Source organism: Haliotis asinina, chromosome 4 (assembly GCF_037392515.1).
Source record: "Haliotis asinina isolate JCU_RB_2024 chromosome 4, JCU_Hal_asi_v2, whole genome shotgun sequence".
Lineage (NCBI taxonomy): Eukaryota > Metazoa > Mollusca > Gastropoda > Lepetellida > Haliotidae > Haliotis > Haliotis asinina.
In genome coordinates, this window is record NC_090283.1 from 76,609,010 (window position 1) to 76,634,618 (window position 25,609).

Below are 25,609 nucleotides of genomic sequence, written 5' to 3' on the forward strand. Positions count from 1 at the left end.
GAACTGGCATATTTTAGTTAATTATAAGAGCTTTTCTTAACTAAATAAATTATTAACTGTATGTATTACCATTACATGAACACATGGCTACATGCTTGGCTATTACCATTTTCTTAATGTTAATGTTATGTTTCAATGCTGTTATTTGTCAATAAATAATCTAAAACCTTTCTTAATTCTTTTTTCCTATTCATCCCATGTGACAAGGAATAAGGCCCTTTTGACTTTTTGTCACGGCCCTTTGCAGTTTTTTCATCAGCACTTTTGACTTGGCACTTCTTGTCCCTTTTGCTCCCCATCATATAATAACCTCAGTTACCAGTCAGATCCTGGGCAAGTATTATTTATAAGGACCCAAACCTGCCACCGTGTTTGGGGGCTTTTTACGATGGAAATCACTTCCTTGTCTGGTAACAACACAAGTATTTACAAAGCGTCTAACTCTACAAGTCCCAAACTCACTCAACAAAATGTTCACATCAGTATTAACAAACTGACTTTCAAAGCTGAGCATAATTAACTCAAAATTCAAAATGAAAATATTAACCAGTAGAATAGAAACTAATGCATATACAATATACTGAAGAAAAAGTTTATTTTTATACACTTAACAGATTTGAAACTGTGCAAACACTAAGGAAGTACATACCAAAATATATACTTGTTTCATATTCACTATACAGCATATGTCAATAGGAATATATCATACAGGATTGTAGACAGGAATTTCCACGTGGATATAAATGTTGCCTCAGCTGACTAACTCAGACATAAGAATCTGACATAAAGTCGTCAGTTGCAAACCTGAAAAGATTTATTAGGTCACAAAGCCAAGAGTGGTCAAATACTGTCACTAGAGAGTTGGCCAACACGTACCCCACAAAAGACAATGTATGTAGACACATGGAGTAGCTGTGCAAACACTGTACAATGTTTGAAAATATACAGTGTGTGTTAAATGATACACATGCATGTAACCTACTGCAGCATGGAGGTACACACAGCCTTTTCAGCTCTCAATGGCAACTTTGCAAAGAAAGAAAATAAGTATTGTCAGAAAATTATTAGAATCGCATCTCAAGGACAAAATAATTTAAACAGTAAGAAACCGTGCCTATTAGGGATGTTGGAGTAGCAAAGTGGTTAAAGCGTCCACTCGTCACGCCAAGATTTGGGATTGATTCCCTACAAGGGTACAATGAGTGAAGACTATTCCTGGTGTCCAGATGTGGTATAGCTGAATATTGCTTAAAGCAGCATAAACCCACACTCAGTCAATCACTCATTATCATGCCTGTTAGTGTACGAGGGTAAATCAGCAGAAATTGTAGTAGCAGTTATAATAAACATATTTCAGCTTTCTATTTCCTTTCTGACCCTTTCTATTTTTTTTATGAGCCAATCGGTACTAGTACTATTATATCCTATTTCCCCACAGCTGCTTATTGTCATGTCACAGATTTACAGATATTTACATATTAAACAAAAAAATCCTAGATCTTGACTATTTGGACAGTCTTTATAATCACAAGCATAAATATGAAAAAATTCTTACTTTCACTTTGACGATCACACTGTCATAATTTTGGATATGAAAACGTAACAAATATGAAAAACATTGTACGGGTTGATACCACTGTACATATGAATATGGACATGAGTGTACATATGTATACAATGTACACCTGTATGAATATGCACAAGGATACAATCTGCAACTGTGTGACCAACATCTGCATGAATGTACACCTGAATGTCACCAGAACGTAAACTACTCCCATATGAACAAAAACCTGTACACAGTCCACACATGATGGCATATTTGACAGCTGATCACCTACTGGTAGGGAGCGAATTCACTGTTTACATAGGCATCATTATTTATGTCACTGCATATGAATTGTCTCCATACGGTAGGGACATATTGCTGAAATAGCAGGAACCAACAGCAAAGTATTATGAATATTTTCTTATGATTCATGGTAAAACAAAGACGTGATATGACACTAATATTTCTACAATGAAGTGATACAACACAAATATTTCCACAATGAAGAGCTACGACACTAATATTTCCACAATGATGTGATACATATCAACCATTTTGCCACTTGGGGACACTACATTCCTATTTCCACAAAATAGTGACGTGACACCCCTATTTCCACATTGTAGCTAAGACACACATAATTCCACAATGTAGTGACATGACACCCCTATTTCCACACTGTAGCAAAGACACCTCTATTTCCACAATGTAGTGATATGACACCCACATTACCTCAATGTAGCGCTTACATCCCTATTTCCAACATGTACTGACATGACACCAACATTCCCAAAATGTAGTGATATGACACACATATTTTCCAACACATAGTGATCTGACACCTCTATTTTCAACATGTAGTGAGATGACACACATATTCCGATAATGTAGTAATTTGACACCCACATTCCCACAATGTAGTGATATGACATCCCTATTTCCACAATGTAGTGATATGACATCCCTATATCCACAATGTAGCAATATAACACACATATTTCCACCATGTAGCGATATGACACACATATTTCCACCATGTAGCGATATGACACACATATTTCCACCATGTAGCGATATGACACACATATTTCTACTATATTACTGTGCCGATTCTGTGATACACAACCATACTGCCACAAGCGTCAGACGATAACTATTTGATTTATATGCTAATGTCAAAATGTATAGCAGTATCTACAACAAACAGTAAGTTACCCAAGTCACTTCTCCATTTACTGGCATTCACAAGAATGTACATGTACCCTGTTACCTAATGCCTATGCCTCTCTCTAATGCAGAAGGTATGTTTAACACTAAGCACTTACTGAATGAGGTCACAGACAAAACTGCTGACCTAGCCACTATTCACACAACTATGAATGTATGTTGTGGCAGCCTTGTACTTGACTGACTGGATTCCAGCTCAGTCTGAAGCCACAAGCAACACCCACATTGGCCAGCGTAAATATCTCAAATCTGAACTTATTACAATAAGTTATATTCTTTCTTACAAAACAATGTATCGACTTACTAATCCTCCGCTCTCTCCATCCCACAAAACAATGTATCGACTTACTAATCCTCCACTCTCTCCATCCCACAAACAATGCATCGACTTACTAATCCTCCACTCTCTCCATCCCACATCGACTTACTAATCCGCCACTCTCTCCATCCCACAACACAATGCATCGACTTACTAATCCTCCACTCTCTCCATCCCACAAAACAATATGCATTGAACTATTATGATAGACATAACCTGGACCAGGAAGTCATTGGCAATTCTGAATGAGAGTCTCATGCCAGTAAAACTTGCGTAACTACAAGTGTAAAATTTTAGAAACCTCACAAATGAGTCACATGTTCTGTAGACCATCACTGTAGACAGTGGCAAAGTAAAACACCTTCACTCCTGTATATCCTTCATGGACAATACAAGCAGTAATTTCTGAGTCAACTTTGGAAACATTTATTCCCAACACAGAAGAGCACCTACCTCGCTGCGTGTCCATCATGGCCAATACTGACCTCTAGAGTCTACAAGCTATAAGCTATTCCCAATATTGCACTCACATGTCAGTCTCTAAACAATGGCAACAGGTTACACAATATGGGAGACCTATCTGATGGGGGAAGATCAGAGTTTGACTTCTGCTCTCACAATCACTGGTATTGTTAATCTCAGTTATGACATGCTTGTCCTTACAGCCTCATTGTTTTCTTAACCATTTGACATACAACTGCCGAAGCTAAGTGTTACTGCTTTCAACTGTGATGTTTAATATTAGATACTTAACATTTCAAGTGCTTATCTTCACTTCACAAAACACAGTATGAAAACAGTACCGTCACTGTCATCTTGAACATGATGGAAGTACTAATTGTAATAAAGCCTGTTTAAAATGAATTAAGGCATTGTAGTATTGTCAACAAAGCTCTGATGTATGATAAATGCCCCTTGGTACCATCCTTCAACATTCTTTATACCACAGAATGACTCAGCACTAATCCCGAGCACATAATCCTCCTGAACTGAAAGCCATGATCAAGAGTCACTAGTCACTGATTGATCACTACATTGAGTAATTACTTTGTGTAATTTTGTATAGTTTAACATGTAATGTTTCAGAGTGATACTCTGTCACCTATCAAATCTGCTGTAGCATGTGTACTTGGGGTGAAATGGTATGGTATGTATTGCGGTACAAAGCCTTCGGTTCAATCCCTTTCACTTTGGAGTATGAGATATGATCTTCATCCTGAAAAGTTACAAGAGCCAAATTTAACCTTACATTGTTTAATAACATGGGAAAAACTCAACCATAATCTTGGCTCTTTCGAATGAACAAAGCTGTCATTATATACAATATATTAAACAAATTAATACAACACATAAGAACTAGATAGCAAATGCCAAGGGATCCTTCGCACAATCACTGGTATTGTTCGTGACTGCATGTATTCCAGATCTCACACGACATCACTCACGTTGACGGCAGTTTTGCCGAATGATCACGTCTGTAAATACCACCTAATTTCAGGTCAAGTCATCACATTTATAGCTGACCAGTTGTTGAAACATATCAAGGTATAACATAAAATGTGTATCAATTAGATTGGTCGTTTTTAATGAATTATTGCCACTGATAATGTTTTTTCAATTGACTGGATTAAAAAATGACACTGATATGAGCTGCAAAATTGAAACACTGATTATTCATTATATTGAACATGTTGAAATGAATAAGATTTAGACTCATTCGATCTTTATTGAAATGAGCTCATCTGTTGAGCATTTATTAAATAAAAAGTATGAAATCTCAGACATGCATAAACTTGGAATAGCTGCATTACTAATTTCGAGATTCTAAAACAGGTTTACCGAGTACGTTTTGCCATGTCATTGGATGATGTCTGACTGACTTGCAGATCTAAGTAGACAACATTCAAGGCAATTCTGAACTTGCTTCTTGGTAAATGGTGGCTGTCTAGGAATGCATAGTCTTGGACTACATGATGGTACGAAAACACCAAACTTTTTTATTCCATTGCGGTATACTGAACCTGGGCCAAATACTGCGGTATACCGTTTCACCCCTATTTTTACTGCGTCAGCCATCTTTATATGCATAGGGAAACACATTATTCAATGAGTGAGTGAGTGAGTGAGTGAGTGAGTGAGTGAGTGAGTGAGTGAGTGAGTGAGTGAGTGAGTGAGTGAGTGAGTGAGTGAGTGAGTGAGTGAGTGAGTGAGTGAGTGAGTGTGAGTGAGATTTCAGATGTTTATCTTCTGGTGAGGCCCACAAGGATATATTGCTAACAAAGAAACGTCAGGAAACAAAGCAGGATTCAGTACTACAATGACATATATTTTAATCATTGTTTAAATCAAATACACACGTCTTGTGAACATGCTCCATCCACACTCTACCATACGAAAATAGTCCCTGACAGGAAGTCTACTATAACCACGACAAGGACAATGCAAGGAAAACAACAATGATTATAAGGATATATAACACATAGAAACTGAAAACATGCATTGATCAACATTCAAATATGGAAATGATAACTGTTAAGTATTTATTTGTGCATCTTTAACAATTAACAAGACTTCAGTAGAACAACAGCCTGGGCCATAACACATAGTGAGTTTGGTTTTATACATCTTTTATGAAATTTCTGCAATACCACATCTAGGAACACCAGAAACATGTTTTTCACATTGTCACTATGTGGGGAATGGAACCAGATCTTTAGGCATGACATGCGAACAGTATACAGTGTAAGATACCAGTTGTCAGATCTGCACTTGTGTGAAAGTCATGGTGGCTGTGTGGGTTAGATCGCTTTGTGTGCCGGCGATTTGGTGCATGTAGAGTGGGTTCAAATCCCAAATGTAACTCAACCCCAATAAAGCACAAGAATCCATACTTCACTAAGGATGCGTTTTTCCAAATATAACATGTAACATTTGCTCGTCTTCTAAAGGAAAGGCTTTGTGTATTCATTCCTTGACAGAGTCTGGTATGATGATCAGGCTTGAATGCTGAGGCTGTCTCCAGTGAGGGTTGCTGACCACTGTTGTTCATTTAAAAAGTCTTACAGGGAAACATAGAAAAATACAACTACCCATTCTTAGTGTTGCATTCAGACAAAGATAGTCAGTAGAATACTAAGCAAGACAAGTTCAAGATAACATATTATTTGAGTCTGAGAGACATCAACCATTGTAAAACTGGCATACATTAGAAAATCCTAAAAATCCTCTGTGATGGCTCAATGTCCATTCAAATGGCTTCAGTTTCTTAGCATTAAGAGTTATCTCCCTTGTTCAGTTACTTTTCCTTTAACACAAAGTGGTTTGTAAAATGTTAATGAACATTTGGGTAGAAAAAGTTTAGATCACTAGAAGTTGAAAACAATGTGAATGGGGTCTGATGGAAAGTTTAAGTTTTCCAGAAAGAGATATAGAAAAGAGCCTTGTTCCCATTAAGTTTAATTTCATGTTGTCTGCAGCAATATTGCAGTAATGTCACAGCAGGGTACACCAGAAATGGAGATGACAAGAATTTTTTATGGATGATCAACTTCTTTATTGCAGGGTAGCGACGTTTCGGTATAGATTCTTATACCGTTTTCAAGCGTGTGGGGAATGGCAGGGGGAGTACAATATATATACAGCAGAGATGAGCATGTGATGACAATACAACAATAACAGGATTAACAATAACTATTTGAGGTAACAATACATTAGAGAAGTGTTGAGGTAAGCTGATAAAGGACTGAAGCCAGCGGGTGAGTTGACAGAAGCCAGAGTGAGATGAGTGGATTAATTGGTGGAAGCCAGGGTGAGTTGAGTGGACAAATTGAGACTGGGGGCCAGAGTGGGTTGATTAATTAGTGTTAATGATGCAGTTGAATGCCGGAGAGACAAAGACGCCTTGATCCCTGTTGATTGTTGGGTTGTGTCTGCGGATTTGTACTGCTTCAGCAAGTTTGCGTTGTTTGAAGTCATGTTTGTTGCTAGCAAGTGTTGTGACAGTGTCCCAGTTGATGTTGTGGTCAGGAAATTTGGTGATGTGTTCCGAAATGGCTGATTTTGTGTCACCTTTGTTTGTGGAGGTTTTGTGTTCTTTGATGCGTATGTTGAGTGGTCTGGATGTTTCCCCAATGTAGTTGCTGCCGCAGCTGCAGCTGATGTTGTAGATGACGCCTTTAGGGTGTTGTTGTTGTGTACTGTGTTTCCTACCGTTGGCCTTAATGATTGTTTTGAGGGGTGTTCCTGTTGTAAAGTAGGTGTCAATGCCTGCTTGTTGCTTGAGTAGGCGACTGACTTCAAACAACGCAAACTTGCTGAAGCAGTACAAATCCGCAGACACAACCCAACAATCAACAGGGATCAAGGCGTCTTTGTCTCTCCGGCATTCAACTGCATCATTAACACTAATTAATCAACCCACTCTGGCCCCCAGTCTCAATTTGTCCACTCAACTCACCCTGGCTTCCACCAATTAATCCACTCATCTCACTCTGGCTTCTGTCAACTCACCCGCTGGCTTCAGTCCTTTATCAGCTTACCTCAACACTTCTCTAATGTATTGTTACCTCAAATAGTTATTGTTAATCCTGTTATTGTTGTATTGTCATCACATGCTCATCTCTGCTGTATATATATTGTACTCCCCCTGCCATTCCCCACACGCTTGAAAACGGTATAAGAATCTATACCGAAACGTCGCTACCCTGCAATAAAGAAGTTGATCATCCATAAAAAATTCTTGTCATCTTTATCTCAGCAACTTCTAGAATGCCTCTCAAACAGTTCACCAGAAATGGGTTTTGCACATTACATCTCCTCAAGTGTTACTGATTCTATATTGTGCTGGTTGCATTACCACAGTCACGGCTGTTCATGTGTATAGGCTATATTCCATACCACCTACATATGTTCGTGGAAATCAAATCAATGATACAATCTTGACATCTGTTCCTCCAAACGCTTGGTAGACTTAGCTACTGAAAGATGTTACATCCTCGTTTATCCAAGGTGATTTTTACCTGCATTCAGTTGATAATGACTGAGCAGTTTCCTCCAAAGCTTCACCCTGATCTTTCAAAGGAAATGACCCTTACAGTACATTCAAACATCATACCATGCCATGCACGTGTTGAGTCAGACAGTACAGAATTACCAGTAGATACAATAGGCTTTTCAAACAATATGTACCATATTTTTCTGAAAACTGGTATATTGGGTAGAACATTGTAACAAGTTTAGTTATTATCTCAATGGTTCTAAGCTATGATTTTAATTAAAATCTACAGAAACTTTCATTCACCTCTCATGTTTCACCCCACTGTGAGTGAGTGAGTTGAGTTTTAAGACACACTCAGCAATATTCCAGCTATCTAAGTAATCGAGTCCAGATCAGACAATCCAGTGATGAACAGCACGAGCATCAATCTGTGCAACCATGTGAGCGAGCCTTCTAGAAGGGTTAGTATCACCATGATATTGTGACCTTAGCGACCACAAATCACTTTTACAACACTTAAACTTTGAAAGTGTCAGTAAAATCAGGCAGCTATTCAGTTCTAAATACCCTGCATATACATGCTTCATTATTTACTGTCCCCTAATAACATAATGGAATAAGCATAAATGTCAGGTTTACAAATTACAATTTCACCATTCTGCTAAAGTGATCTGAAACAGTGCAGCCATTATCTTCATCACAAAAGTGGTTTTCAACTGCTTGTCTTTCGTAGAATTTTCTAACAGAGGTGTGTTAACTTGACCCACATTTCTTCAATGCTAGTAAGACAAATAAAGTTTAAAATCGTCCTTGTAAAACAATTAATCCTTTCCATGAGAGATCCATTAGTAAAAAATATACATAGTCAGTGTTAGATTTGGGTGAAATTTTGAGTGGGTCCAAATTGATGAAAATAATGTTTCTCTGGACCCCCTCCAATGTTAAATAGATGGGCAGATGTAAAATAGAGAGTGTCCTCACTGAATTTGATGAGTCAAAACACTCAAAAAACCCTCTCTTGAGCCATCACTGCATAGTTTCTGAATCCTGGTATCTGACAAGGACGAGCAATGAAAATGACTACAATGTCTGACATGGTCAATATTATTATGGGCCAGTGTGGCATTGCATCATCAGTGTTTGTCTCCTCAGAAAGACTGTTACTGCCCTACATTCTAACTTGTAATCTCATTTGAGCAAACATGTTTAGAAACACTTAAATTTGACTCTATTTATGACTTCTGGGTTTTCTTTGTGCCCGTGATTGCCATATCCGTCATGTGATCATCGTGATGCCGGGAATTCTGTTATCAGTAGTTTATTTCTGTGGCTGGAGACAAGCTGATAATATTGTGGCCATCATGACTACAAATGAACAGAAATAAGCCTAGACATTCATATTTTCATGATGTAGATTGATGTTCACTAAACAAGATGAATATATTCCACAGTTGTGGTTTAGCAGCATAATTCAGTAGTTACACTTAACTTATTTCATCTTCCAATGGCAGGTTTCAGATTTTAAACCAATGAATCAGGAATTTTGTAAATGAATAATTTAAAAATCTGAGGCTGATTTTATTCAGTTATCTTGAATGGTTGACGCTGACTACTAACTTTCACCCAAAGATATCAGAAAAAATTTTATCTTGATTTTTCTGATGGATGCTTGTTTAAAAATCAAAATAAAACGTTTACTTCCATCCTGATCTTGCTGCATGTCTCACAGTTCCTGGACCATAATAGTATCTCACTTCCACCCCATTAGCGTTACTTGTCTGTATCAAAAATACAGATATTCAGAGACTTGGGGCTTACCTGTATACTCTATGCACCTCTAACACCTGAAAGAAGCTGCCAGTCTGAGGTGTATCGATACAGAACCTTCTCCATAACCTTGGAGTGAACCTTACAAATGTCTTACAATCAGTACACACAGCAGATGCAACATATGTCATATTTGGGATTTCACTTTCTTAGTAAATATGACATATGTTGCATTTGACCACTTTCAAAATGGCATCGTGTAATCATACACAGCAGATGGTTATGGCATTTGTTGACCAACACGCTTAAATTGAACTTTCGATGCTGGCATGACTACATAACTATGGCATCGTGTAATGGCATCGTGTAAGTATGCTGTATATCGACATACTTATGCTATTACTGCAACATAATTTTCATAAAATTTTCATGAAACATAGCATGATATAATAGGCTATTTCTGACTGTTCAGGCATTTTCGATAAATAGATATCAGATAGATATCATAAGTTTATTTATCATTTGTAGCGGAGAATTATGGGACACATATTCCTGCATCCTCCATGCATACTGACAATGGATGCAACTACATTCATTAGTGCATGCATAGGGATGCTGAAAAAGTCAGCAAAAAGTCTGATGAAAATGTGATGAAAATGTGAAGAAAAAAGCCCGCGAAATTGGAGTTCAAACGATTCACTAAATTTCCCCCCGTTTTTTTCCAGTAGAAATTGGTTTCAACAGTTGTGCAGCGCTCAAAATGCATGCGCAGTGAACAGGTTCGCGGAGCTTGAAACAGTATGCATACCCAGAGTATGAGGTCATGAGCAGTAGTCTAATCATGGTTCAGTACACAAACAAGTAAATAATCTACTTGTTACATAAAGAGCTTGTTGATTGTGGTAAGCAGCCTCTGTCACAGAGAAAGCTCAATGTCTGGTTTACTGACACCTATATGTCTGCCTGCCTGTCTGTTTAAGACAATAAGCAATACACAGCTTCAATCATTGACCAAATGCAATTTGAACTTAACACCTATCAGGCTATACACCATAAACAAAATAAATGGATTTATGGCTCATGAACCCGAGTCCTGTCTCTGCCACATTATGTAATTAGGCAGGTGTGATACTTGTACACATGACATTTTTTATGTCTGTAAGTTGCAAAAAAACGACATCCATTTTTCTCGGATGACTGGATCTGACGGAAACGGTGCAAACTCTTGTCAGTTTCAAGTCTTTTGCGTTGAACTTGGATAAATGAGTTTCATGCCACGCAGTAGTTCACCGTCTCTACTGAGATGATTTTTGATTGGATCGAAACAGCAAATTCAGAGAACACGTATTTACAAAACCTACATCTCTATATACATTCTCTATGGATAACAACTTCCTCGAGTGTATATGACTTTGTTTGACAACGGTATATGAATCCATACTAAATTGACGCATTTAGTACAATAAAAGAAGTTGTTATCCATAAAGAATCTTACTTTCTTGCGGCTCGCCATACTTCTAGAATGCCCATCAAACAGATCATCTTTCTGAACACACAATGAACCCTCAGCATATCAGCAAATGAACCAGCCAATCAGAAGCTGTCGTTACACTTGAGTGCACATGCAACAGCTATGACTGGGTTCGGTCTCCTGAATTCGTTTCAAGTGAAGTAAGCCAAAGTACAAAATATTGCAATTTTGAATTGTGATTGTACCCTTATAATTTTGTTTATTTGTTTTTTTACAAGCTGCAATGTATATATGTCATGAATAAGTGATAATTGTGTTTTAATTATGTTTGATTTTTTGGTTGCATGTGACCTTTAAGTGTCAGGGAGCCCCATTTTGTTTAAGGGACTGTCACATACACGACTCAAGGAAAAATCCCTGTGTAGCATTTAACACAAATACTCCAAGGAAATTCATTAACAAATAACGCTTCCATTTGATTTACATGAAAAACTGACAAAGCTCAAATGTGGTTATGTCTATGGTACATATGACTAGAACATTGTGTCACTGACTGAATTGACCATAAAAGTATGTTTACCATTGGACCTGTAATGTTTGACTGAACTCACGGATGTTCTAAAACTTTATGGTTTATTTGTGCTCTACTGTCATTGGTTAATTAATCATGTGACACTTCAGGTTCCAACATATTGAACTACATAGCCCAATACATAACTGTGAAGGCAAGCAATGTAAGCTCATTGGTGTCAGCACTCACTCGTTCCCTGCTTGCTGAATTCCTAAAATCAGGGTTTTACTTGATCCATGATTAGAAAAACGTCTGCCCTGCCAAGTGGTAAATGCATGCACAGGTAGTGCAGGATGCAAAAAGTAAAGTATGAAGACATGGACATCTGATGAAATGACTCATCATGTCACAATAAATCACAATCCCAGAACGAAATTGATGTTCCATTCACTAACAACAGGGCTGCTGACAGAAGGCTGATTGCAAGATTTGCTGCAGGTGCTCAAGTGATTTGATTCACTTTACAATCATGGTATTTAATCATATATTCCTTTCTGGACAGTGACAATTAAACCACATGAGAGGTGGATTTGGAGTGGTAAATAGTCGGGACATAGATGGGTGTACTTGCAATACTGGTGCAATGATCAAGTCACAACATTCCAGTCTTGTTCAGCAGAGTTGAAAATGCGGTATGACAGTCAGTCCTTTGTCTGGGAATGTGTAGATTCCTGTTCTGCCTCAATGCAGATGACACAGAGACAGAGAAGCTCATCATACCAGATACAGTCTCCCACTACTTGTATGCTTTCCTGCTAGTGACAGCTTTATAACTTCCACAACACTGCAGCAAGCTACTAGTGACAAAACCCTTGTATCATGACAGCACTGTTTCTCACGAATCAGTTACACGAATCAAGCATAGCCAAAACAAGACAATGGGGAGAAGATGCATTCAATGTTACAAGCACAGCTGTAGACCATGATACTGGGTCAGTTCTTCATTAGGATACAAAAATACTCCGGTAATGGTCTTCAGTTTGTTCAGCTTATACATACTGACACCATGCCAGACGAGATTTACACCTGGGATGTGGGATTACAATACATGTGCAACAAACTCTTAACAAACATTGGTTTCCTCTATGTGAAACTCCAGGCTCAACATCCAGAAAAGCACATGTAATGCATTATATGAAGTATGGTATGTATTGCGCTACTCTCTCTTGTTCTCTTCAGTATTTATAGTCTATTAACATCACATTTACACTGAAATTTATCCCAAAGATGTTTTTCATTGAATTCTATCAACAAATTAATGAAAATACACACGACTCGAGATAACATTGTCCCAGGATTAAACTTTAAAGGTCATGCCTTAACATTTATCTGACCACTCCTACACAATGTGTAAACATAGAGAAACTGAAGCTACATCAAAGTTGCCAGTAAATCAAAGTCTGCACCAGACAACCCAGAGGTTGACACCATGAGCATCGATACAGCACAATTTGGATATGATGACATGCAACAACAATATGCCATCAGGAAAGATGACACAAAGTATGATCCAAATTGATTTCAGTTGTCTCTACACATGTGCAAAATAGCTATTCGCCCATGTAGCTGTGGCAATGCTGCAAAAGTTCAAGCTTTGTGAACATAGTGTACTGTTCCTACCCTGGCTGGCTCTAAATTCTCGCCCACCTGTAAGTTGATTAAAACACAGAAGCATGCATGTTTCTGTAGAGCTTCAACTATCAAACACCTGCCATTCACTTAACCCAGGTAGCTGGATCAGGGCTTACCCCCACCATCAAGATATATCTGGACTGGATTCATATGTTAATCAAATGAAACTTCGGGAAAAATAAGCTTCACATGGTAAAGATGATGAATTTGGACACCAACTACCAACATGTTAGAGGTTTACATCTTATTAGCAATATCGCACCTGTATGGTGGTGGTCTGTAAATACTGGAGTCTGGAAAGCATGAGTTACGCAGTTCAGATACAGTTCACAAGCATGAACCAAGTTGGGGAGCCTGACCACTTCATCCTGTTAGTAACCAATTTCAACAAACATGGATTGTTGAAGACCAATCCAAACCAGGGCCTTTATTCTCGAAACGTTCGTAGCCCTAAGAATTCTTAACTTTGGTCGTAGCCAATGTGTTAAGAATGGGCTTAAGAACTTCGTAGGGCTACGAATGTTTCGAGAATAGCTAGCCAGGATCTTCACAAGTAAAACTGCTCTATACATGTGCAGGTTGCTTTGGGACACAGATTCTAACCTGGATTCCCGAAGTTGTATGAAATCACATGGGCACAAACAGGAAAGACCAGTTGATGCACTTCCTGTTGTGGTCAGGTGTCCTTGAACTTGCACACATCAAAGCTTCATAACAAGTTTAGTGTAAACTTACGAGCAAAAATGTTCTGACTATAAGGCAGTACCAAATACATGTACTTTCCTCTCTTAAGCGCTGGACCTCTAATAAGCGCTGGGTCTCTAATTAGCACTGGGTCTAGACCTTGGCATTTTGTATCAAATGTTTTCATCCTTGGTCGAAAAATTAATATATTAAGGAATGGTCCCTTACATCATTACTTCCTGTCATCCACATGGCACGGGCCACATGGCACTGGTCCCTTTGTCAAAATACAGAGTACCAGTTTGTTAGTAAGCCCTGGGGTACTTATTAGAGGAAATACTGTATATAACTGTTTGCATTGATGATTTTTGTCCTTATTTGATCACAACAATAAATACTGACATGGACAATCCTGTGATTTACATCATGAGCACACATTCAACAGCATCTGTAAACCAACAAACATTGCCACTTAACCCACTCTAACAAGCAGAATATGAATGGACAAAGTTTGAAGCAGAGTATGGGATATGTACAGTTATATCATTTACCATCGTTGAATTAGTTTTGTACATTCGTACAAACTTGTTGAATTCAAGAGACTTAGTGAGTGAGAGTAGGAATTCAATTTGTTGAAGACCATCATGCTACTGTGTAAGTTCATTTTGTCTTAATTGTCTTGACACTTCAATGGGACAACAGCTACAACCACAATTGTCTGGAATAAAATGTGTAACATGACATTCGTTGTTTAAGTCACACTGTATCCTAAAGTCGCCACCTTTAAAATCTGTTTCCGAACTTGTTCTTCGACTCACACAATGTTTAATAGCTGTCAGCAGTAACAATCCTACTCATCGATGTTAAAGATATCGCCTTTCAACCTAGTGCGTCTGTATTCTTTGTAGCACACATTCAGTGCCACCAACAAAAGCAAACGCGATCACAATTCCATCACGCACGCACCACATGTTGCTCCGCTGCTTGTGAGACGTTCCCCATGCAAAACCATACACGGCAATAGGCACGAGTGGCGGAGGGTCATTCATGTAACACCCTCTAAACCTCTTAACTCCACATGGTTAGCTCAAGTAATCAACACATACGATAGGTATAGACATTAATAATTAATGTTAAAATTTCAACAACATCTAACTGCTGCATAAACAGTAAATATAGCGTACGTACCTCTCTCCCCCATCTTCGAACACTTGACTGTCAGATTGGCCGGAAGTAGAATTCAACCAATCAACGTGTAACTTCCGATCACGTGCTCAGTATTTTGGGAATGCCACTTCGTATGCCTGCATGTCTGAACGTAATGCAGTAATCTGTTCAAAATACAGAGAGGAAACTTAAACATTCCTTCCCCGGGGAAACAAGTCTTCTGTCAACGAGGGGTTTTTTTGTAAATAGAAAATGTAACGCTTATGATGTCTGTTTGAACTCAAAATAAGATCAGCCTTTTCGGACTTGTACGTAAATCTGACTCGCTCAGAGGGAACGATCGTAAGTACTGCAGTAAGTCATCACTGGATTATGGATCATGTGGATAGACTTCCGTCTCATGGAGCAACTTCTAAATTGTTAAGTTGCTACCATGCTTACTTCTTTTTGAAACAATGAATGTATATTCTCAGTCCCTTTAGTCATCAGTAAGTGGACAAATAACAGGATAATGACTGAATACAGATATGCTTCAGTGAAGCTTGAAAACACTTATTACCCAACCGATCTTGTGTTTTTAAAGTTGCTGAGCATAATTAAACAGATATTAAAAAAACAATCAATGAACTTATTTAACCAGGGAAGGTGGAAATATTCTATGTGAAAAGAGGTGTTACTGGTGGAACTCTTTCCAAATTTTTTTCCAAATCAAATTCTGTTTGAAAGGATAGAAAGGTGACAAAGCTGCTGATAAATTGCAGGTTATTTGGGCCATAGTCAAAAGGGATACAAGTCCAAATGGCCTCAAAACTTCCAAGTCAAAATCACCACAGAAAAGTCTCAAACCGCAAGTCAAAATAACCATTCCCAAAAGTCAAAATGGTCACACAAAAAAGTCAAAATGGTCTGTCAAAAAAGTCAAAATGGCCATACATTACTTTATCATATTGATAATCAGAAACATTTGTGTTATTTGATATCATGCAAAGTGTACAAAGGAGAAAAGTTAAATCAGACAAAACTTGATGTTTATTGCACATTAATAAGTCATTTTAAACAAATATATATCTGGTTTCTTTATTCATGTACAAGCACCTTCTTACTGTTTATTTTTACTGTTTATGAGTTACTTCTAGTCAAAATCTTGATCTTCTCTAATGGTCTTCCTGAAGATTGGCCATGGCTGCTTCCTTCAGGAGGAAAGTAAAAGAACAATTATAATAGACACAAGGATTAACAATTAATTGTTCAATGACTGCTTGTTAACAAGGCACTTCTAGATTCACATATTAATTAATGTTACACAATGTATTTAATCCTGTGTTGATTAGTAATTAACAAGCCAATTAGTGGATAAGTGGACTGACCTCTTCAAAACTAAAATGAAAATATACTTAATAAATATTACATAATGCATTATGATGTTTATTTTATATTTACAACATTACATTACAAAGTATGTGTACAGTAATACAGAACTTCAATGAATTGCCATTATTATATACTAGATAATATATATGATTATTACATTTATTTGAGAACAGGGGAAATACATTTGGGACATAGGTTTATCCACTAGACTCGATCAGCAGAGGTTTCCTCTTCTGTGAGCTAGTATCTTAAGAAGGGTGAACTCTTCCACCTCAGTGAGAATCTCAAAGTATCAAGTAGGAAAGTACTTCAATAATAAACACCAAGTTCTGTGTGATATAACTTCTTTAGTCATTTTTATACTTTGATATCAAATAATACAAATGTCATGAGTATTTAAATGGCCATTTTGACTTCTTTGTGTGGACATTTTGACTTTTTGGTATGGCCGTTTTGACTAGGGGTCGTGGCCGTTTTGACTAGGGTCAGTGTGTCCATTTTGTCCTGTTCCCGGTTACTATAGCTTCAGTGGCTGAAGTTGCCAACTGGCCTTCACTTTGCTTGATAGAATTGTTTCTTTCCTTAGGTTTGCCACTGAGCAGTCCAGAAAATGTTTTAATGTCTGTTTGGAACTGAAGTGTGCCAAAGAGAAATATGTTTTTCATCTTGAAACCTAGGGTGTGTTGCAAACAACCAATCGCTTGCAAGCGATGTACAGCGATTTTCGTCACAACAGTGTACTAACTTAGCAAGCGCATCAATCACTGGATGAGGTCTCTTCATTGTCAAACAAATGTGGCGGCTTAGGAAGATTTAAATTTGATGGCTGAAGAAAATTGTTTGACAGCTAACATCCCAGCATCCTCAGTTTATCCTTTAGGTTGAATGTAGTCATAAACAATCATAAATTCAACACTCGTCATCGTGACTCTCCTAATACATTCTTTATTAGCGCCAGATGACCATGCGGTTGAGCTTATCAAAGAGTAGTTGTTTGCAGTTTTGGTAATGTTTGTTTTTTGTCAGTATTGTCTGCATGGTATCCGTCAAGTTCATAAAACGGAGCCAGAAGTGTAGGTCAGTTCAGAGTTCAGTGATTGAGTGTTGGCGATATGGGTATGTTCAGACAACTTAGAATGTGCACTTTTTATGAACTGAACTGTAATATCATAGATTCACAACATGACCAGGATGATTTTCTTTTAGTTCTCATCGTGACATCCCCCGTCATGTTTGGGTCGAGTGTTCTGAGGGGATTCATATTTTTAATATTTACAATGTAAAGTACTTAGAGTGATTTTAATTCTCATAACCTATCGCTTTTGTGATATGTCAATGTGTGATATGCTACAAAAGTACAAAATAAAGCTGTCTTATCAAGTCCTACAACCAGGTGCTCGCGATAGGTGGTACGCAGCAAGAACTGGTTGCTAGCCTGTAGTATTCCTGCATGCAGGAGGATCAAAGTTTTTTATCGTTGTTAACCCTGAAGTTGTGAACATCAAGAAAACAGAAGCAGTACTGTTAATGTTCACATCTTCATGAACAGCTGAAACAAGTTGATATGCCTCACAACAAGCATGCAGTCTTTTTTTTATGTATTTTGATGAACCTGGTTACAAATACATAATTGCAGTATAGTGTAGTTCTCAAAAGTTAGCTTTAGGGCTTTGCCAGTTAGTTTTTTATATTAGCAATACACAGGACTCAGTCTTTAGTAGTTCTTCTATTCTTTTGACAGTGCAGTGTTTAGTTTGTTGCTATGGTTACAGAGTTTATTTACAACATGCTACTTTGTGTTAAGAGTTTTTGCACCATGGTGAATACTGACATCATGTTATTCTAGACATGTGGTAAGGCAGTGTAAGAAATAAGGCCTGCCCGACCGTCTGAGAGAGACTAGGTTTCTGATGAACAGTCTGTATTACAGCTAGTCAGCCTGATGGTCTGGTTTCAGATGCCCCATACATCTGAGTAAATTCACCATATTTATTTATACAGCTCACATATCCATGCAACAAGTGCTTGCTCAAGGTGCTGGTATTTGTTTCCCTTGATCGTTGGATGTCAATCTCAACTCCCGGGGAAGTATACAACTCTTGCTGCCAATAGGAGCAGCGAGCTAATTGTGGCACTCTCACCCTAACGAGTTACCCATTTCACAGCATAGTCACAGTTAAATACTTGTTGCTGTACCCGCAACCATGGGTTTGTGCATATTCATGTGGTCACAATCTGGTCATATACCAACAGATTCACGGGTTCTCAGAGTGCACAGGGTTATGTACTGCACACTAGAGGGTGTGACACTGAAAGAGTCTACACACAAAGGTAACTCCCGATTTTTTCTCACCTTATCACAGGTGGGTTTGATTCCATCACCTTAACCTCGCTGGATCACTAGCCTGGTGTAGCCCTCATATGTTGGTGTCTGGTCTGTTTTAATCCATTTTGGGCGTGTAACATGTTGATGTTACCACCCCTGATGTCTGGTTGGGTTTTGGCTTACTTCATCCAATGGCTAAGATGATGGTGATCTCATGGGATGAAAGCATCCTTATAATTGTCTTTTGGGTTAAGCATGTTAATGGCTTGGGCCTAGATTTTCAGAGCATTTTATTTATGAATTTCTTGCAGACTTATCCACAGCACCATGTCAGGTGACAACGCAACAGGACAGTGGATTGCAGACCTGTTTCAGCCAGTGTTCCCCATTACAGTAGATGATGTGGCAGCACTGCAAGATGAGGGGCCAATTAAAAGCAAGATCAAGAGAGTGCCTGCTTTTGACCCTGAGGCCATTCAAAAAGTGTATGAGAAAGTCAGAGTTATGAATATTCTGGATGCAGAATTGAAACAACAGACATGGGACAGACAGATAGCAGAATTATCAGGTGAGAAAATAATAAGAAGAATACATTTGTATGGCACGATTTCTGCAAAACACAGGTTCAAATTGTTCTGAGTAACGGATGAGTAATTTTCATTATTCTCAGCTCACTGGGGTGTATATAACCCACCTGAAGAATGTATGTATTTCTTCTTGCAAAATTCTAAGCAACATTCTCATACTTTACCAGTAATGGTGGAATAGTGTTCCTAAAAGTTTCCATGAACTGGTGTTCAGGAACTAAGCGACTGATGTGATTGGATGGTCAGGCTTGCTGACATGCTTGATTCGTATTGTGCAACAAAACACAAAAACAAACAATTGGAAAATGTTGTCTTTGAATCAGGTAATTCCCACATTAAGTTTTCTTGTAAGATAAACAAGTGATCAAATGTAAGGGCAGTCTTTGAGTTGGTTAGTATTAACATTTTGGTTCCATCAGGACATTATTGGTTTCAGGTTTGGTTTGTATCATGCAGACTTTTATATAAAACCAGGGGTTCAAAAAAGTTTTAAAAGCCACTTGCCACCGGACATGTCTTGACTGATTTTCCACTTGCCCCGATTTTTATGACATAATCATGAAGTTGTAATTATGAAAGAATAAATCAACATGGTATTTGATGTTATGTTGAGTGGATTTTATTGAGAAGTTATAAATAGCAAAGAAAGATAACTCTTTTTATTATCATTGTGAAATTTAATGGCTACATTTTGAGCATGTATGAAATGAAATCCAAGTTTACTGCAATTTGAAACCATAACCAGACATTATCTAGTAGGCCACAGACAAGTAAGATACCATTATTTGATTGCTCAAAATGAAAACTGATTTGTCCACAGCATCGAACAATGGGATTTTTTAACCCGTGATAAGTGCTGTTTTTTCTTGACAATATTTTTTGATAAATATTCTGAAACATATTTTGAAGAAAATGCTTGTACTGAAGCTGTTAAATGAGACTGATGAATCAGTCAGAACTCTTCACTACTGTGAAATACAATAGTTGATATCTTGCAAGGTTTGCTTATCAAGGGGAGATAATCTAGAAAATTCTCTTCATTTGAGCCTTCACCACACTACTGTGCATATCATGTGAAGTTGTCATCTCTTGTTTAATTGGTTATGTTAATGCTTTGAAAATTATTTATAGCCATGTCTGCTTTGCGATAGCCTAGCATTTTCACTACTTTGTGATCTTAAAATGATGAACAATTTTAAAGAGATTAGTTTTAGACAGATGATCATTTAGATCATCAGAACAGAGTGAATAACATACTTCCATTACTTCGGATATCATAAAGTTCTTGTGTGATAACGAGATTATGATATAAGCATATTCAGAAATATTTATGCAAATCTTGAACAAGCTGTTGAGGTATAGAGACATTTCTTATCATTAACTAAAGCCAGAGACAGCCCACCCTACATAACATAACTCTATACACATGACTCATTATCACTCATCATAGACTGACATTTATTGTATCTAGACATCAAAATTCATTTAGCTGACATATTGCATGTAAGTCTTGTAAATGGGGAAACTGTTGTCATGTTACTGCCTTTGAGTGAGTGAGTGATTGACTTTAGTTTTACGCTGCACTCAGGAATATTCCACCTATATGGCGGCGGTCTGTAAATAATCGAGTCTGGACCAGACAATCCAGTGATCAACAACATGAGCATCGATCTGCGCAATTGGGAAGCGATGACATGTGTCAACCAAGTATCCCGGGCTGGTAATGGGATAACTGTCTCTTCAAATACAGTAGTCCATCAGTGGGTCCACAACACTTTATTCATGATGTAATCTGTTTACAACTACATTATACTGTAACGAGGGCTAGGCGCATTTCGGGAGGCTATAGTCAGCCAACCTGCCTAGCCGCTGTCCGAGGGGTCCAGTCTAGACTCGCACAAAGCATTCTTAATTTCACCCTAGGGTCACGTGACGTGACGTGTCCAGATGTCGGCCTGCAGTATCCTGCACCTCATCCACAATGTCATGCTTCAGTGGCCAACCGGCCTTTGTCTAACTAATTATAGGCAGCTAATGACTCAGTGTTGGTGGCCATGAAGACAATGGTCAAGCTGCGTTTAATTTCCTTTCTATAGAGAGCTATTTCAATTTGCATACCTCAAGGGATATAATAAATATTTCTCACAAACCCTGTTCCAAAATGCCAACGACATATGCCTAGGATACAAGTCAGCAGGCCTGACCACCCTATCCCATTAGCTGCCTCTTACGATAAGCACAGTCGCCTTTTGTGGCAAGCACGGGTTGCTGAAGACCCATTCTACCCCGGGACCTTCACAGTTCTACTGCCTTTGAGACATATTTTAAAGAGAACATACAAATATCCACTTTTAAAATGAAGTATTGAAGAAATTTTGAAGTATGCACTTCCCATTTCCTTATTCCAAGTTATAAAGAAATTGCAAACTTTTCCATGGTAACCAAGAAATTCATGTGCATATTAACTGACGACACTAGGCCATGTCCGCAACATGTCCATACTGGCTATAATTTTATTTAAACATGTCCCTGAGTTTGTACTGTTGTCTCCAGTTGTGTTAATGATTGAACATTCAGGATGTCGATGCATTTATCCTGGTTTCTACTTCACAATCTTTAAACAAAATGTCATTTACATCACTCCATGACTTCAAGACTCATGTGTTGATTGTGTTGTTTGCAGCACATAAAACTGAATCACAGCCTGAAGAAGACAAAGACAAGAAAGACACAGTCGATGAGAAAAAAGAAACCCTTAAGGACTCTGAGTCACACGTTGATCTGAAAGAAAGCTGTATCTGGGACACTGATGAACTTGATGTTCTTCGAAAAGTTTACAAGTCAGCCAAGGGAAGAATCCATGAGTTGGAAGTGGAAGTAAGAGAAGCTCAGAGAAGAAACAAAGTTTTAGAGGATGATAATATAATGCTAACAAAAGCACTGGAAGTTACAGAAAGTGGCTTTAAGGATGCTAAGAAGGCTAATAAGAGGTTGAAAATTCATTGCGATAACTTAAAGGAGCAATTGGAGTTTGCATCAGCAAAGGTGGATGCTGTGACAGAAATGTGGAAAGAAATCAGCGAGGAAAAGTCTACCTTGATGAAAGAAACCCAGGATCTGAGGATCCAGACTGACCAAGAAAGAATGGCCCGAGAGAGGCTGGAAATAAAGGTCGAGGAAGCAGGAAGGGAGATAATTCAGGAAAAGCATCTTGCACAAGAGAATGCTCGTGTTAGGTATGAACAAATGATTTTTGGTCTCCAAAAACATGTGAAGTCGTTGTCTGAGGACCTTACCAAGGAAAGACAATCCCATGAAATTTCCAAGAAAGCGCTAACAAGTTTGAGGCACCATTTTGCGAGTCTGCCGCTACATGACATTATAGCCCCCAATGCAGTGCATGAAGATCAAGTGAAGAATATAGACTATCTCAGCTTGTGAGAGAAGAAACAAATAGCATATCTGTGATTTTTACAATATATCTTGAATGTTTTTATCTGTATTGCGCTTATTTATTGATGGTGAATATTTTCAGTGGATTGAGGATTGTACCATTATTACCTCACCTGACTGAAGGGCAAGCGTGGGTACACCATTTGTCTGAGGTGCTGCAATCTACTTGAGTTATGTCCCATGGAACATCAGGAACTTACGATTATTGATTAGAAAATGTAGTTTGACCTGAGTATGTGTCTCGGTTTGTATGTGTCTCGTTGCATCCTGCAATAAATTGACAAATGTTGATGTACTACTAACGGTAACACTGTTTAGAGATGTCCTAAGCCCAACATACTCACTCAGCTAATGAATACACCATACTTTTGAAAGTAGTCAGATGCACTGTGTTGTATTTGGGGGAGATTACACTTTCGCATCCAGAGACAAAAAGTTTGGTTGTTCAAATTTTTGGAATCCCAAAGAAATGTTTTTTCAAGTCTTTTGTTACCTGATGAGTATCAGGGTGTTATACCCTTTTCCCTAGGCAATCGATCTTTCTTCACTCGTGATCTTGGGATGATGTAGCTGGTATAAATACTCAAGGATAAGACCAATATCGTGTTCAAGTCCATTTTATTGTAGAAATATATTTCACACATAGGTCCTCGGATGTTTATCTAGTTTTCCTGGCCTAAGCACTACACAGATACACCAACTTCATGGAAGGACCTCTTGGTCACTGAGATAACTTCTGATTTCTACCAGTTCATCACAACCAGTCTCTCATGTTACAGAGAGAACGTTTCTTCTCAACAGTTGGGCCCAGAATCCCCCTCAACTTGCCGGACAACTGACAAAATAGAACCCATCAGAATTTGGGCCACTCCCCCTGAAAATGTCCTACGTCATACAAAATGACCCATACACCATCAGAATAACAAGTTGTTTCTATCAGTCCCTTCTGGTGCTCCATTAGATACGAACAGGTTCTTCCAGTGATGAAATGACTGTGAATGGACCTTGGTATATCGAAGGTATATCGAAGTAATATTTCCAATTGGTAGATGTCAGAAGGTACTTAATCGAACCATTTCTGATGTCGTGCGGTTCCCTTCTCTTGGCAGCTGACCTTCTATATCACAAATGTCCATGTACCTCCTTGTGTAAAGTCACTTGATATTCATGTAGAGTCACAAGGGTTAATCAAGCCTAACAACTCTCAGAAATTGTTGTTCCACAAGGGAAGTGAATTGATTTGAAGTCAGTTACTTGGTACTTTCTACGTACGTTGACCCATCCCAACTTGATTTCCTTTATGCCTGAGTGACATTATGTCTTCAAGTCAAACTTAATGAAAAACTCTGATACCAATATTGTCGATGGTGATTTTAGATTTGATCATGTTAATGTATAAACTGATTGGATTTTAGCTCACTTGCCAAAAGTGTGGTAGGCTTCTGTTGTTAAATGCTGAACAGTAATTTCAAAATTATAGAAAATTTATTTGTCAAAAGCTGGGTAAGATAATATAGAGCAATTTTCACTTGAATGTCTTTTGAGGTCAAATCAACCAGCACAACTCAGTTAATGTTTAATGTTCAAGGTTGAGATATAGCATTTAAGACACCAGGTTTGAGATATACCATTTAAGACAGCATGGTTAAGATATAGCATTTTAAGACACCAGGATTGAGATATAGCATTTACTCACCTATTCTTTTCAGTTTGGAAACAGTAATAACCATTGTAAACTATGGTAAAAGGAAGAACTAACAAGCTTCAGAGAGATTAGTGATGTCAGTTGATTGTGACATAGCAACTGAAAGTATCACAGTGGGCTACCAAATACATGGATCTGGTGAAATTGTCCTGTCCCATGGAAGAAAGTTTTGGATGATGAATATCAGTAGAGATATCAGTAGATTCTGTGGTACGGTGTAATTATGTTTGACTGCTGCTTAGTCTCTGAATATATATAATTTTGATAGTAACAAACTAACCCATAAAATTTGAAAAAGAGTCCCATGGAGACTAGAGATTGAGAACCTGAGGAAATCTAGACTTGCTTGAGCATTGCAGAGAGGGCTTGGAAGTAGAGACAAGATACTAGTAATATGGATCAGGTCCATCGCACTTTTGGTGAAGGCTGCCCTGAACAGGAACAATATTTAGTTACTGACAACTTGTCAGCAGTATATGCGATTAAAGCCGGACGTCATGCATATCTCAGAATATCTACAGATAACCTGAAAACCACAACACTAAAACACACAACAGACAAAAACTGTGGTTTGTATGAAACATCAACTCTTCATTCACACTTCAACAAACTACATGCCTTAAGAAAATATTTGTCAAACAGGAAATCGTTTTTATACACATAAACGTCTATTTGTTTTTCACTAGAAAACCAAATAAAAGGTCATTGGTAACATGAAGTTGAACTGCGCATTTCAATCCGATGAATGTGTTTCTACACATAACCTTCAACAAAAGATAAAGAA

The 25,609-nt window shown here is 38.0% G+C and overlaps 2 protein-coding genes across 5 annotated transcripts in view; one reads left to right on the forward strand and one right to left on the reverse strand.

Annotated features, from left to right (window-relative positions):
* Window positions 1-15,480, reverse strand: part of LOC137281906 (nascent polypeptide-associated complex subunit alpha, muscle-specific form-like) — a 42,956-nt gene extending 27,476 nt beyond the window's left edge. For all 3 annotated transcript variants that reach the window (XM_067813620.1, XM_067813619.1, XM_067813618.1), the window contains exon 1: window positions 15,405-15,480. In XM_067813620.1, the coding sequence (XP_067669721.1) occupies window positions 15,405-15,417 (13 nt within the window). In that variant the 5' untranslated portion in view covers window positions 15,418-15,480. The remainder of the gene's footprint in view (window positions 1-15,404) is intronic.
* On the forward strand, window positions 15,423-23,494 carry LOC137281909 (coiled-coil domain-containing protein 160 homolog). 2 transcript variants are annotated; one of them, XM_067813626.1, is made up of 3 exons: window positions 15,423-15,737; window positions 19,392-19,648; window positions 22,351-23,494. In XM_067813626.1, the coding sequence occupies exons 2-3, from the start codon at window positions 19,408-19,410 to the stop codon at window positions 23,106-23,108; spliced, it is 999 nt and encodes a 332-aa protein (XP_067669727.1). In that variant the 5' UTR covers window positions 15,423-15,737; window positions 19,392-19,407; the 3' UTR covers window positions 23,109-23,494. The 2 variants fall into 2 exon arrangements, with proteins under 2 accessions (XP_067669727.1, XP_067669726.1); XM_067813625.1 differs by having other exon boundaries at window positions 15,492-15,725.
* Window positions 23,495-25,609: the final 2,115 nt, after the last annotated feature.